General features: G+C 30.7%; 1 protein-coding gene across 1 annotated transcript; it reads right to left on the bottom strand.

The window, feature by feature from the left end:
* Positions 1-1,285: 1,285 nt before the first annotated feature.
* LOC125077124 (homeobox protein aristaless-like) lies at positions 1,286-17,006 on the bottom strand. The gene is made up of 5 exons (XM_047688936.1): positions 16,917-17,006; positions 7,716-7,985; positions 7,578-7,623; positions 2,213-2,403; positions 1,286-1,966 (listed from the first exon to the last, which is right to left on the bottom strand). The coding sequence occupies exons 2-5, from the start codon at positions 7,916-7,918 to the stop codon at positions 1,615-1,617; spliced, it is 792 nt and encodes a 263-aa protein (XP_047544892.1). The 5' UTR covers positions 7,919-7,985; positions 16,917-17,006; the 3' UTR covers positions 1,286-1,614.
* Positions 17,007-17,221: the final 215 nt, after the last annotated feature.

The raw sequence follows: 17,221 nt of genomic DNA, 5'->3' as shown, positions 1-17,221 counted from the left end.
TTGCTTCGATGTGTTTTTGTTTGCAATATCACAATAATTCTTTAAGAAGTGTGCAGACTTGTGCGCGCAACCTTTTCTCTGACTCGAGAAAAGAACATAAATACTTAAACCCTACTATGTAGCAACACTCAAAACCCTACTACATAGCGGATGGCTAGATTATACCTCTGATTAATTTTAAATAATTTATGCATTTGTACGAAACGTTTTGGAAATCAGGTCAAAAAAATATGTCATAATATTTACGTCTATTACATACGAATTTCAATCTTGGAAACATTTTTTTTAGGTGTACATATGTATCAACTGAGCCTACAACAAACTAAGAGTGGAAAATGCCCTACTACGGTTAAGCATCAAAACTACGCTTTTCACATCGACTGACGCCCAATATTAACTTACAAGTTTCATCAACTATCTGAACTATATGTTTAAATAAATAACAATACATTATATTTATATAAAAATAATTTTATTCATAACCTTATACATTTTACATTGTACGATAGAAATTTACAAAATATAATTACATATTTAATTAACTAAGAACATATTAATTCAGAATATATAATGATAAACTCAATATTTATATAATAATATTGATTTAATTACAATTAAAATTCACATAAAATATGATGTGTCAGTCTGTTACAAAAGTAAAATTTATTTATACAAATAGTTTATAATTACAAAATTAACGATAAATCTTTATTTAAACAATTAAATAGTACAGAAATTTATGCAACCATAAGGTTTAAACACACTCGTAATACTCAGCGAAGCGATAGCAAATCGATCGAAGTTATTATTTTTAATTTTGTTAAAATATAAGAACTATTTGACTGAGATATTAAGAAGCCGTAACTACTGGAGGTAGTGAGGAGTATTAAAATTTTAAGAAAGATTTATGAAAATTACTATGTATGAGGTAAAAAAGAGGTTGTTATAATATTTTGATAAAAACATAAGATTTGTTTTTAAAAAAAAAGGGGTTTATAAAGAAAATTTAAAATTTCGTCCGCTTACCTTTTTAATATCCACGGGTGTGTTCAAGCCTTAAGATAAGCTAATATTTCATTTCATAAGCGGTTATGTATTGTCCCGGAATAAGTCTTTATTAATTATAATTCTGTTTTCGTAATCATAATAACATTTTCAGAAACTAAAATATGGAGTTTTGTAATACTTATTTATTTTAATGTTAATAATTTATCTATACATTTATAATTATTATAATATACATAATAGCTAGATTTCATAATCACAATAAATATGACGACAATATGCTTACAATGTTTGTTTTTAATAATAACATCTAACGGTGTCCCATGGAGGTCGTAAACGTAACTTTTGAAAGGCGAAATATTTGTTGCCTTATGTTGGCAGCATTGAGCGTTGCATTAGTAGGCATGTAGCTCCAAATAGTTCATGGTTGCCATATCTTTTCTTTCGTTAAGAAGCTGATTGGTGTGTTCTCATAGTGATGAAAAAATATATCTGGCATACTTTCGTTTGAGACTATGTTACATATGTTATATATCTAAAATTTGACTTCCGTTATGGGACACCTACAAAACATTTTTACCTTGTGAATATATTTCACCGTTTTCCTGACTATTGGCAGATCAAATCGGCTCTCTGTCTTAATAACTCCAATCGTAGCTCGTGTTCCCGAGCCGCTAATCTCAAAGCCGCTATACTCGAACTCCTCACATCTTCCGTTAAAGGAGGTAAGGTTTCACTCCCAGGTGAAATCGGGGGAGAAATTGAAGGAGCTGGCGATCGGGTGACTTCGGGCGATAGTCGGGATTGTTCGGGCGATAAGCGTGGAGGTTCGGGGACTGTGAGGTTAGCGAAAAGGGAGTGGAAGTGAGCGGGAGAAGTCGCGTACAGTGGAGCTCCGAAATGGGGTAGTCGTGACAGCGGCGGCAGATATTGTGCGCCGAATAGCGGTGAATTCGCGTACCTAATGGAAGAGAGAAAAAAAATCGTTATGTTATTATATATAACTATTACGTTCTAAACATTTTTTTTATGCTTGAATAATTAATTTATTTAAAAAAATAACTACTAATATTGTTTATTGTTCCTGTTGTTGTAGTAGTGCAAATAATTAAAAACAAAAAAAAGAAAACTATGCACCTAAAATAAAACTTAACATCACAAAAGAGGCGAATTGATAACCTCCTTTTTGAAGTCGGCTAAAACTTACCTAAAGGACGCTAAGGCACTGTCAAAAGGTTTTCTTAGCCCGAAGCCTAACTGGCTGAGCGTATGCGGCGGTACCGACATGCTTGGAGTCGGTAATGGTTGCCCACCGCTCAAGTACCCGCTATATGGATGCGCGTGTGGCCCCACCTTTTCCTGCTTCCGCCACTTCGCACGCCGGTTTTGGAACCATACCTGATTGACAAAATATTTTTTGTTAGCACCGAATTTTAGAAGTCATTGATACTTTTATGGTTTTTTTTAAGGTTTAGAAATAGAAATGATAAAAATACATTTCCGAATATTGGTCGTTGTTTCTTGGTGGAAGGGATAATGCAAGCCTGTTTGGGCAGGTACCACCCACTTATGTGATATATTTTACCGTCAAACAGTAAACAACTTGGTATTGTTCAGTTCCAGTTTGAAGGATGCGTGAGCCAATTAAACAGGCACAAGGGACATAACATGTTAGTTCCCAAAGTTGGTGGAGCATTGGTGATTTGAGGAATGATTAATATTTTTTACAGGACTAATTTCTATTGGCAGTAGTGACCACTTCACATCAGTTGGGCTATTTCTCTATGACATAAAAAAAATAATAATAATAATAATTGTATCTCATTTTTAAAACGCGGTTTCGTTGCGTTCATGTTTCTGAATTAAAAAAAATATCTTATGTCACGACTAAAAACTAGCTTAACTATAAAAAAAGTCAAATTTTCAAAAGACAAATAAAAACAAATTCATATTAATTTTTTTACTATTCATAATTCTAAAAATCACTTCAAATATAAGTAATGTAATGATTAAAAACACGAGCGTAAAAAATGACGTATTAATTATGTACAGTGCGAAAGAAAACATTAATTACTAGTTTAAAACGTAATCGTAATGTTGCACAATTTATTACCCCTAATAGCTAGTTCATACCTAGATAATAATCAAGTTGTCAGTACATAACCGGAGCGGGCAATCTAATCTAGAAATACTAGGTTACAAATTTTTATACGAAATTATTTGTACTAAACGTAATAAGTAAAACATTAAATTAATTAAACCTTACTATTTGATAAATCAAGTAGGTCTCTACATACACATATAATTGATATAGTGACAATTTTTTTTTTCAATACGAATTCTTTGTCATGGTTTGACGTTGCTTTATTGAAGTGATGATGATGATAAAATGATGAAAGTAAATTTCAAAGTCGAAAGTCAGTGCAACGTTTTAAGATGTAACGTTTTCAAGAAACGTTTCTGACGAAAGAATGATAGAATCTTTCTTTTTAACACTCCAAATTATAATTCTATGCATTATTTCAAATATAATTGATCTGATGATAAAAAAATCTGGTAATTATCAAACACGAATAAAATATGTTGAATATTATAAAGCAACAAATAAGCAATAATGTGACATTTTCCTTACAATTGGTCTACTTGTAAATAGTTAATGATTTAAAGCACAGACAGACATAACTTACGTATGTCATTTTACGGTGACGTTAAATCTAGACTTAGTATCAATAAGTAAACATAATTAGAACCTTATACGGAATAGCTAAATATGCCAAAAGCGAAAAACCATTCAATTATATATGTACATATTGATTTATAGGCTATTTGTAACACGTAATACATTAACTACTCAGTGCAATTGCTTATTTACGATCTACGTCCGTATAAGTACAAAAACTATAATTAATAATTGTTTACAATGTGAACCTCTAACAAGATCATTTAAGTTTAAAATCAGATTTTTTTTGTTGGATGTATGACATAAACTTGTGCTTTTCTATTTAACCAATCTAAAAAAAAGCATTAACTTAAATAATATTTAAATAATAATGTTTTTCCAATTGTGTATTTATTTTTTTAATTCTAATTCTAGGTATTGATTTAAAAATTACGTTTTAATCTATGTGTATTTATTACAAATTATAAATAAAAAAAAAAGAAATCAAACATTAAAAAGTATATACATAATATAGAGAAACTAATCAGATTCGAAATTTAAAATCAATTTATTTTCTGTACAAATATTATCTGTGATGTCTCTTGATATTTTTCCTCTGACTGTACATAAGTAATTAAATGGTGAAGGTTTAATGAGGACTTTTTACTAGCACATTGCAGTTGATGTCTTTAGATTATAGATCGATTGAATGATATATTTGTGCTAGCAACTTTGCTACTGAATGTCTATCGAGAATGACATAGTGAGGGTTACTTTGTGACTTGTGATGTGTACATATAAAATTTGAGAAATGTCTTTCATTGTAAAATTTAAAATGTCGTTCGATCACTTGATATATTGAAGTTGATACTGATTGAAATAAAAATATACATTCTTCAATAAAATAGTTTTTTCTTATATTATCCTAATATATACCAATGAAGAACAAGATATACGCGCGGCGCAGACAAGAGAGTAGTTATATGCTGTTTGCCGTCACGGCGCACGAGTTAATCTTACCCCAGCGTGCCAATAAATGTTTTATATCGAAAATCATTATTAAACAACTCGATAGCCTTATTGTACAAAAGTGTTTATCATGATATATTTCTATATTTTTTAAAAGTGGTGTAAAACAAAAGAGTTTCTATCTATTTATACATCCGCACATATAGAAATATAATCAATTTGTTTTCTTAAATACAATACAATTTTCCTGAGTACATTATACAATAATTTACTTAATTAGATTCTTACGTGAACTCAATAATTATGTTTAATTTTATTGACGTCACGTTGCAATAAAAAAAACCCAAAGAAATAATAGAATACGTTATTAACTTTAATAATGTAAATACGTAATTAATGCATGAAATAACAACATTACAAATCCATTTGTAAAATTAAATCTGACTCATAGACCGCAATGCAGGTCATCGCTAGTTCTAATCAAATAATCTTAATATGTGTACAAAGCTTGGTATTATTTGTGATATTATCCATCGGTATATAATTATACAGAACCTTATGATTGAATCATATTGAGGAAATTATATTTTTCTCATATGCCTTTTAAATTCATTTTAATATACTTATCTACTATAATAGATATATACTTTATATATATTTTTATTTTATTTTTATATATTTCAGACATATGTCATGATAGTTGCCCTAAGTTCAATCGAAAAATAAAGATTTTTATTTTTGCTTATTTCTTATTTTATGGTTTATATTATTGGTTTTATTAATTATTATTTATTATATAATAGTTAATAAATATATTATACTTCTTATTTTTAATTACTGCTTGTTTAATTTATATTTTAAATAAACATATTGTGTAATATGATATTGCACGGTGAGACTACTTGTAACTAGTAGAACTTTTGCCTAGATAATTTTGAAATGTAATTTATTTTTTTATTTTGGACGTGATATTGTACTTTTGGTTGTCCTTATGAAAATTAAAAATAAATAAATATGCTTACCGATGGTAGGGCACTGAAATGTAATATATAATTCTACCCACAAATATTTTTCTAGTTCGGAGAATGATTGAGCCAAATTGAATCTTGAGGCGCAATGACCCATCTTAAACTCTAGGATTGGCAATGAAATGACGTTGTAATGAGTAGTCTAATATCTTACAGTTTCATGCAATCTATATGGTGATATTAAAATCGTTTAATTAAATTTAATAAAAAAAGGCAGTCATGTGTTTAATGATTAGTATGCAACTCGCGTCGGATGACATTTATTTATAGTCATCTCAACTTTTATAGTCAAGATAGAGGTGACAGAAACATACTTACGCTCATCCATAAAACACACACATACAAACATAGCATCGAACTCTGTGTATTCAATATTATTATAACCTTTGATGCAAAGTTAATATTATTTATACAGAACCAGCTCATGATCACTTATTATTGAACTCTCGAGTCTTAATAAACAATTGTTGTCAACAGAAATGACTTTGTCTATGTGTGAGAACGCCCTTAATGTAGACGTGAGAAAAATAATAACGTATGTCATGAATAAGCGGTTATAATGGCGGTTTTTTGTACAATGCATTGATCGTTATTGGATTTCTTTATTTATCAACAATGACAAGTCTATAGTTATTACACATTAGCTACGCACAGTAAATACTCTTTTTACGAACTTTAATGATATCGTATGACGTTTGTATTATTGAATGTTTTCTATAGCTTAAATATAATTATAAGACTTTTTGTTCATTATGTCTGTCTAAATATATACCTTTGCTTTATCCCTAATTAAAATTAATATGCGCTTGTTGAAATAAAAATATCGTTTTGGCTGTTTGGTGTAACATCTTTTACGTTATCAAAGACAAAATTAAACATAAAAAAAAATCATATTTTAGTAAAAAGGTTGATGATATTTAATAAAATTGTATTTACTGATAACCATTTAATACTAAGATATCTGTAACGCTGCATTGTTCACTAAGCAAAGGAATATTAGCAATAATAATTTCAAAACAAATTCGACTGTTTTTTTTTGTTGACAAAATTTGTATTTTATCGTTCTTAAGCATCATCATTCATTCCATGTATTTTATAGGTTGACCAGAAAAGGAGTTGCCACACTTTAACTCTGCCTTTAATGTTCGTTGCACAAAATATTTAAAATATATATAATTTAATTATGATAATTTTATACCGAAAAGGCATTAAAAATAAATTATATGGCATAAAAAAATCATGACAGTATAACAAGGTGGAGTACCCCAAATAAATGTTACTTTTTCTTTGACACTATTGGACTATACAGCCAACTGTTTTTAATAGCTTTTTACATATACTTGCAAAGTCAGGACGGATCAATAGTCGTTCATTTAATAATGTACTAACATCGTGTTATGAGCGGTTAACTTTTTGCCGTAAGATTTATATACATGTGCGATCATATATCTTTATTAAACGTGTTAAAAAGCAAGTTGAAAGATAACGGATGACGGATCTACGTCGGATGTATCAAAGGGCTTAAGATTAGTTTTTGCTGATCCCATAATGGGCTTAATTGTCCCACGAACGTCTTAACACATATTGTCACGTAGGGACACGATGTTATGACTTTTTATTTAAGACAAACTCCTCATTACTTCAAGTCGTAATCGTATTGGACTGCGACGGTGCAAATGCGGATATCAAAAGGTGCCGATATTTTTTCTTAATAAATAAACGAGCAATTTGTATGATGATCACAATTACACATTTTGGGTACTTGTTTCATTTGACATTTATGAGTATCTGATTATTACCAATAAATCAACAAAGGAAGTCAATTGGTTTGGTTTAATTATTATGTTATATTTTTATTTTTAATTAATGCGTATAATAATTAATTTCTAGATAAATAATCATCCAATAACACTAACCTGTATTCTCGCTTCCGTGAGTCCGATCTTCAGAGCCAGTTCCTCCCTAAAACAAAAATAATTCAAATAATTTTTAATTTTTACCAAAAAAATACCTTGTAACATATTTATTAAAGTTCAATTTTAATTAACACACACCTCGTAAAAACATCAGGGTAATGAGTTCTTCCAAAGGCTTTCTCCAATTCATCAAGCTGATAACTTGTAAAAGTTGTTCTGTAGCGTCTCTGCTTCCTTCTGGGGATGTCTTCATCATCCAACCCGCTACCAGATCCAGGACGTTCATGATCATGAGGAGGCAGGTCTGGGGTGGTTGAGGAACTAGGATCGGACACTCCCATTGTATAATAATGGTAAATGGTAAGAAGCTATGGGGTAACCTGGTTAATGAGGTGACTATTGGTTTATCTGCAACAAAAGAATTTTAAATTAATTATATTTAATAAGAGTGTTTTTTGAATTTTAATTCGAAATTCTTGTGAACGCAATTTCTTTGTACATTTGAACCTATCTAAATAGACACAAAAAAATCCTTTGTTCAATATAGAAGATAGGCACTAATTCGGAATGAAAAACACAGCCTCATAAAGAACCAGCGAAAGAAACTTAGCGGGATTATTTATTGCATAGATAGGTCAAGCATATGAGCCACCGGATGGTAAGTGAGAACTGCTATAACTACGATGCTGCCAATAAATTTTAACCATTTCGTACATCGCCAATGAGAAACATACTTTGGCAACTAATATCTAATATGTTAAGTCCCTCGTCCTTGAAGTAATACTGGCTTACTCACCCTACAAACCGGAAGACAACAATATTAAATATATACCCAGACGGTTTATAACAAATTCAATTTACCTAAATGATACGATGAGTTAGAATATGAACTTCGAATAAGTTAAAAAATAAAAAAATCATAAATTATCAATGACGGATTGATGACGGCAGAATCCACCGCCATTCATGAACAATGTTATGGATATTGTTTAGTGATTCTCTGGATGTTTGTGCCTGTGCGTGTTTCCGGTCATACGACACAAGTTTTCCTAAAAAAAAAAAAAACAAGTATCGTAGGAAACTTTTGTACGTTATTACAAACTCAAAATATACGATACTATAAATCAATTCAGTTGCGTTACTAAAACAAAACACGTTATTCTCAAAATAAGACTTAACACTTTAGTTCAAAGCAGTGTCATTCAGATTCAAATAAATCTTAGTCTTTCAGAGTTACAGCAAACGTAACAAACGTACGAACAAAATAAAAAAAATAACATTAACGCAAAATACTAACAGTAAATGTAATTATTCATCATTACATCCGTACGGAATACTTCGAACAATCGCGATAGCAATCAACAATCATTATCTAATATAAAAATGTTATTGTATGTTTGTGTGTTGATATTAATAAACACAATTACGCCTGAACTAAAAGTCGTCAAGCACAATTAAGCGTGTTATCGCATTTCCGCATCTAAATTGCAATATGCATGTCCGCTTTCTTTGACCTGACGTTTTTAAATAAAAAAACGTAATTTTATTAAATATCGTTAAGGGAGTGCCGATTGCTTTTAGATAAACGCAATAAATGCATTAATTGCCATATTTAGGTGGTAGGCGACATTCCAAGGTCTCCAAACGTATACATTTAAGAATGTATTTTCATTTATGCCTACACCGAATGACTTCTGTTGCTTAGATGGCATATTACTTTGAGTAACACTACTATTGAAACAGCTTTTTTAATATTTATATTATATGAAATCCTATAACGTATTTATTGATATAATAACAGAAGCCTACTCGAATAATTAATATTTTAAATTTAGATTTATATTGTTTATTCTGATAGATAAAAATTTACCAAGTTTTTATCTTTTCACACATTGTTTTCAAACTCAGTTTTTCACACATCGTTATGTCAATGAATTATCTTACATTGCTAAAAGGTTAAATAATTTGTTTTACTAATGTAGAACAAAATGAACTATTAATAACTTTTTAAAGAAGGAACTAAAAAGAAACCGCTGAACGGTGGAAGTAAAATGCTGCATAACTTCGGACCTAATTTAGAACTTCACGTCGTAAATAGAGTAATGACATAAACTAAATTACAATTTCTTGCAGTATACTCCATATTAATACTATTGTACATACTTCTTCTGTATGACATAGTAACTGCACATAAATATCGCATCATGTTCACCTGACCGATTTCTGTCATAGGCTATGTCAAGGAAACCAGCAAACAACACACGACAGACGCGACATATTACACATGCACAAGTGTGTGCAAAAAACACAAGTGCACTCACTATCCCTCTATCTCAGAATTCATCAGAATTCACGATAAAATCAGATGGGACCGGAAAGAGTTCAGACCAACGGCTTTACGTGTTTTCCGAAATCGTCGATTGTCGCCAGCACTCAGAGACGTTTAGAAATATTAATTGTTCCTTGATTCGTCAATATCAATGACCTTGGGAACTAAGACATTATATTCCATGTGGCTGTAGTTGACGCTGGCTCACTCACTCTTTAAAGAGGAACACAACTATACTAAGTATTTTTGTTTGGGTGATAAGATATGTAACGTAGGTAGTACTTGCCCAGACGGACTTGCACAGAGTTCTGCCACCAAGTGAAACAAATGTACAATTAAAGCACGAGGAAATTAGTGAGTAGAATCGACGATCTATGTGATGTCAACTATGGTGTCTTGAAAATATTTTATTAAAATATCAATTGATGCTTTGGTAATTACTTAAGTCTTTTAATTGCAAATAAGAATCCACTTTGCATTTAGATACGTTTGTTCCGTGTTGCAATACAATACTCGTGTCTATCGGACTGAGACGCAGATCCAATTAACGTAGTGTTAATTACATTTGAGTCAATTTAACGGCGCATTTGTTTCATTAGATTTAGTCCACTTTAATGACTATTCGGAGAAATTCGTTTATGTAATTGCCAGTGTTCAATATTGTATGAAAATGATCACTGATTGTGGATTTATTATCTGTACTGAGAGGTAACTCTTTTAAAAGAGTTATCCAAGTAATTATTCTATATTAAAGTCAACCAAGTTCTATTTAAGATTATCATCAAAATACTAAGTTTATTAATAAAAATATGTTTTGTAAATATCAGTACGTTTTCTTTGGTGTAATTTATATTTTTTTAAATCTCCGTCTGTTTTTAAGGGCATTCTTAAGTAATTTTACGTTTGACGTTGACATACGATACGTCCTAAATTTGTACCATATTATAAAACATAGTTAATATGTAATATAATTCGCTTTTGATAGCAGATAGCGCTTGAATTATCTGAGATAGAGTCTGCTTAAGAATTAATTTCAACGGGGATGCAGCTGCAACCAAAACTATACTATAAATAAAAAATAAAAATTACAATCGTTTAAATATTAGACTAAGAATATTAAGAACCGATTTTATAACTAATGGAGCTTGTGTAGTTTTTCTTTATCTTTGATTAATAACACTATCTAATAACATTTAAATGAAGATAATTTGAAGGTAAATTAAGTAGGGAACTCAATGATGTCCTCCAGACCGATTTTGTTCAGGATGACTCAACGGAGACTTGTAGACTGTGTAGGAGATACCATGGTCCACAAATGTCTGTGGAATCATAGCTTTACTCACTATTTACTCAATCTCAGAATTCCACTATGATTTGAGAGTTCGGAGTACAGAGTACAGGTGCTGAATCAACGGCTTTCGAGGCGTTGAATTGTAAACACCCATTTCCAAACTCAGAGTTTCTACTGAGAATATATTGATAACAAAACGTAACAGACAGTACTGTTTCAATCAGGGTTTTGAATACTGGTATTTCTGAGTTTTGCGACCATATAAGTCGTATAACTAGACCAAATAGGGAGAATAAGAGAAACTGACCATGATGATATATTTCATCATCCCAATTAAGCATAAAGAGCCGAGATAGTCCAGTGGACGCGTGCGTCTTAACCGATGATTGCGGCTTTAAACCTAGGCAAGCACCACTGAATTTTCATGTGCCTAATTTGTGTTTATAATTCATCTCGTACTAGGCGGTGAAGGAAAACATCGTGAGGAAACCTGCATGTGTCTAATTTCAACGAAATTCTGCCACATGTGTATCCACCAACCCGCATTGGAGCAGCGTGGTGGAATATGCTCCAAACCTTTTTCCTCAAAGTGAGAGGAGGTCTTAGCCCAGCAGTGGTAAATTTACAGGCTGTTAATGTAATAAAGCATAACACCATATTGTTAAAGAAACAAGTTTCTCAACAAATGTAAAGGCTTTAGATTCGGAAGCCTACGAGCACTCTTAGACTCTTTTTTTTCTCTTTAATATAAACTATTTGTAATAGCGTGAATGTGTCTCAAGCGATTTAAATCTTATTGTGGGCCCCTGTTGTTATATTACCCTAGTTTACTCAGCCTTTAAAGATAATTGACAATATAAATTTAAGTGTTTATAAGTCAAATTAATATCTTATTTAAAAAAAGTACTTTGAACTAATAGATTTAAGTAAACTTAATGCTATCTCTTCTAGGGTAATCTTAATACTATATTTTTTTCCAGTAAATTAGGAATTCGCTGCTATCGATGTTAGCTTTGAAGCGTGACGGAACTGCCACCTGCAGCCGCATCTGCTGCGCACGCGCCGCTGACTGGACTTCATGACCATAATATTAAATTTACAAAACAAAAAAATGAACCTAAATTACTCAAAAGTAACATTTATTTTATTTTTATCTCGAACTTATAGGTACGTGTCATATGTTGTTTTCTATTTTGTAGGTTTTAAATATTTTCCAAAATATTTAAAACCTACAAAATAGAATTAAAAAAAAGAAATGGAATCTGTTTTATTCTTTATTTATGTATGTTCATAGCTATGTTACATTTATTTTAAAAAAAGAATGCCTTAGGCCACCCTTTGCAAAAAGTTATAATTCGAAATATAAATTAAAAGTTCCTTGGCGGGTTTTTAAACAAACTTATCGTATTGGCAAAAAAACAGATGAAACCGATAAAAAAAAATTAAATTAAATAAAGCAATCAAGAAGTGGTTTAAGACGGTCGAGTGATTTCGACTGGTATTGGAATATTTACCATTGATTGAGTTTGCCGGTTAATCGGCGTATTGACAGATTTTTTACAATCGAGTTAGCGGTGCCGGGTTCGTTTGCCTCAGTGTTGCCAGTATTTTAATGTGCCGCTCCATTAGCTAAATACTTAGAAAACTTTCATTTTACGAAATCAATTATGATTTGACCAATTTTGATAATTGAACAAAACGAATGAATTTTGTAATAATTATTATTTGTAATATAACGAATACCGTTAACGTTTTAATTATTTTTAATTTTGTTGACTGTTCTAACGCATTTTAAATTTGGAAAACGCTATTGCTTTTTTTATTAACCAAATATCTCGTGGGGTCATGAAAAACTTCAAATGAAAAGCGAAAATAATCTCTTGTCGTGTAAACTTAAAAAAAAATATGGATAAGTGGAACGCATCGCGTTATAAAGTAAAAAGTAAAGACACCTTTAAATCGTAATTTAAAAAAAAATTTGGTCCTTTTGTTATTATTCTATGAAGATACTGAATATCGAATGAAAATTCTTCCGTACGATACATTTCTCCGCCGAGCACAAGACAAAAAAATACAAGCAACACATGGAAATTCAGTTGTTCATTTTCGCATTGCAACCCGCAACTTTCGAAAACTTTTCACTTATTCTACCACTGGACCACTGCGACTCACGGACATATTGAATTTTAATTAAACAAGGCTTCTGATACTGTTACACAATTTTCCCGTACACTAATTAACCAATTATTGGGCTCGCAGTCGATAACGGCAAGATTCAATTAATTCGCCATCGTTAAATATTCTCTATGTTGTAATTTTACGCGCCATTGAATAAAAGTATGGTAGCTGCATCAATTGTATATAATTTTAGATTAATTTCTCAGACTATGTACCACTTGAAAATTGTTACTTGTTTAAATATTGATGAAAATTAACTTAATTTTAATTTTCCTTTATACAATACGATTTAAAGCTGCTTTTAAACAATGATTAAAAAAAATAAAAAAATAGTAGTACAAAAAGTTTTGATACTTGACAAATTCAAGTATCAATAATAATCTCTTTTCGTAAGTAAAGTAGACGTTCCTTATAATACGTTTTAGGTCCATATTTATTAAAAGATTATCCGATGCAAATCTTTTCTTTAAAACTTATTAAAGTATATTTTTCAGATAACTTATAAAAACTCTTCAAGATTATGATATAATCCATAATCACTAGAACTTATATTCGTCGTATAAGGTTATTTTAATACATCCGGATGACAGTATATTTAATCTCTTTCTACAAAAGCAATGCTAATAACGTCTTAACACGTTTCAAATACTAAAAAGTCTTCGTTAAAATAAAATACGGAATGTAGTAGATTAGGAGTATAATAGGATTGATGTAGATGTGTCCGGCGCCTGGCGGGATTACCTCTGTTTGTGATCCATTAAACTAATCGATTCACTTGTCTTGACTCGTCCTTCGACACTTGACTAATAACGACTTAAGTGTTCTGTGACAAAGTGTTCGAACAATGTTACGATCTTGAATAATAATTAATTAATGTTATAAAAATAATAATAACCGTTATAATTGTTTTATAAAAAAAAAAAGTTATGAAGTAATTTAAAAATTATATCAATTATAATCATCGTAATATTTGTATTGAATTATGTTTTGTAATTATAATAATTATCTAATTAATCAAAAGAAACAATGCAAGGTAAAATACGAATTAAATAAGTACATTACTTTGGTACTAACGTTTTGCAATGAATTTAATCTTTGGTGGATTAGAGTTTTTGTCCATTAGGCTTAAGTATTAATGGTGTCCCGGATTATAACCTCCGAACATGATAACAGTCGAAAGTATGTGACTCACCCTTGACTGATGTCCGTCTGCTACCTGATAAACGTTTATTCTCAAAACCATAACGCCTTAACCTCCCAAGCAATATATACAAATGTTTTTATTTATTATTGAGGCTAAAATAGAGCCTGCAAACTAATTAAAAAAAATTAGTTAACAATGAAAAATTAACGTGAACTCTTGATATATTTTATGATTTAATCTAAATAGTTTATGTTTATAATTTAAATTTAGATCTTTTTTTTTATTTATTGCAACAAATTAGATAAATTGACTACTTGGTAAGATCAACACTATTCCCTTTTTTTATGATTCAGTACGGGCAAATAGCCCACCTGATGGTAAGTTGTTACGAACGCCACATACATTGACACTGTAAGAAATATTAACCATTCCTCATAACACCAAAGCGCCACCAAACTTAAGAATTAAGATCTCTCATATGTCATTTTTACAATTGAATATTGTAAAAAGTATTAACATTTTCCTTTTGACTATAATGGATCTGTAGCTGCACTAAGTCAGTATTTGTACAACAATATAAATATTGGTTAATGATAAGTATCTTTCATTTGAAAATAAATAGTTATTTATTTATTTCATGATTTATTAATTTACGTGCTAAGTTATCAAGATCCACCAGGTCTATATTAATTATTATATTCATAACTAATAATCCAACTTCATTTTTCTATTGTATGGTAATAACACTACTGTTTACACCAAACGTAATAAGAAAACGCATACATTAGCATAATTCGATCAAACTCGAATAATTACATCAGATGATTCGATCGAAATGAAACACATACCGCGTTCTACATTATAATCGTTACAATCAATCTCGTATGAATTTTAGTCTAATTTCATCGTTCTATAATGAAAGAAAAAACATCTGATCGCATCAAAAAACATCGAGATATGATCTCGTAGAATCGACTTTCCTATTACACACGCCGCTGGTAGCTCCGAGTAGCGTGTAATGAGAAAAGTCGAAATGTTAATTAAGATCTAATGAAGTCTAATACAATCAATGCTGCTCGCTTTTCGGAGGCATTGGCAAGTCATCGTGAGGGTTTATCTGAACTAGCTAATGAAGATCTCTGACCTTCGAATAAAAAAGTCCCGCGGAACGAACATCATCAACAACCAAGGGCACGTCGTGGAGCTATTAAAGCTGGCAATGTTAATCGAATCGAGATCGGCCAACCCTTTAGTAAAAAAATTGTTAGAATCACTCATTCGAAAAAGCATTGTGATGTGAGAACTCAATTTAGTGAATGCTGAAGCGATACGTGAGGCAACTTAAAACGGTAATGAAGATGTCTCGTCCAACAATCGCGGTATTGTAAAACTTAATTTAGATTATATTAAATATAAAAAACATGTCAAATATAAAAAGTCGATGATACATAACATTATATTCCTAATTTAATATATCACCGACGCAACATCTAAAGCTTAGACTATTGAAATATAACCGAATGGCGTTTGTATAAAAAATCCTCGTCGTATTCAAAAATGATAGCGGCATAATTTGAACAAATTTATGATAACAATAAAAAATATATTTTCTAAAATTAATAAAACAGTAAGACAGAATGCTATCAAAACCCTACCAATGCTGTCATATGATCTTTTACAGGTTTATAAATAGAATAAATGGCATCTTCAATAGCTAAATCCTATAAAAATCATATAAAAATGAGAACAATAACACAAACGTGCCATTGTTACCGGCCCATGGAGCATCTTACAACATTTATAGCACTTGAGATATGGGTATAAAATTCAAAGTTGACCATAATACAAGCTATAAACAAAATTAACAACACAGGAACCCCCGCTGCTTTCAATTTCGGTTCTGACATCGGTCCTAATTCAATAAAGCAATAAAATTCACCTAATTATGCAAATGCTTTTAAAATTCTAAACATTATGCTTTTTGGCTCTGAAAATATGAAAGGCGCCGTCGTGATACCTCGTTGTGAACTTTGATTAATGATTGTGGGATACGCCGTTATCAAAATAGTGTCATTATTTTAATAATTAATTATAAAATGTAATTAACGAACCAGCGGGAAGGTGTAATATGAAGTAGTTTACAGTGAAATAAAATATCATCCTATCTTATTATTTTCTATACCTGACTTATTATGAAACTAAAAATAACTTTCCTCAAATATCCTCATTTAATATTTTCATCCTTTTTTTTTTAAATGTGATTAATTAAAAAATGATTTTATAATAAAGATTATTATTTCAATAAAAATACGTCAAGTATAATCATATGTTTTTAAATTATTAAAGTATTATTTTATATAATATTATAATACTTTAAAAAAATTCGTAGGTACTTACATAAAAGCACTTGATACACCAAATAAAACTTGTCAAGTCAAAGTCCTTAAGTCACAAGTGTTAACAGTGAACAATTTACTGCTAATAAACTCCACAAGTTACATGATACGCCTCAACGTTACGAACACAAGACTGATAAACTATGACACACCAACGCCTTCAATCGACTGGTGTTGAATAAAGCGGATGGACCGCGATCGCCCACGCACGATTCGAAAATGTACAATAAAAAATGTAGCGGACCCAGACTCCGCCCCTGCGGAACGCCCGTCCAATCGCCGAGCTCTGATACGACGACAGACTCG

Source organism: Vanessa atalanta, chromosome 3 (assembly GCF_905147765.1).
Source record: "Vanessa atalanta chromosome 3, ilVanAtal1.2, whole genome shotgun sequence".
Classification (NCBI taxonomy): Eukaryota; Metazoa; Arthropoda; class Insecta; order Lepidoptera; family Nymphalidae; genus Vanessa; species Vanessa atalanta.
The sequence above is the reverse complement of the archived record's forward strand: the minus strand, read 5'-3'. Positions and strand labels throughout refer to the sequence as shown.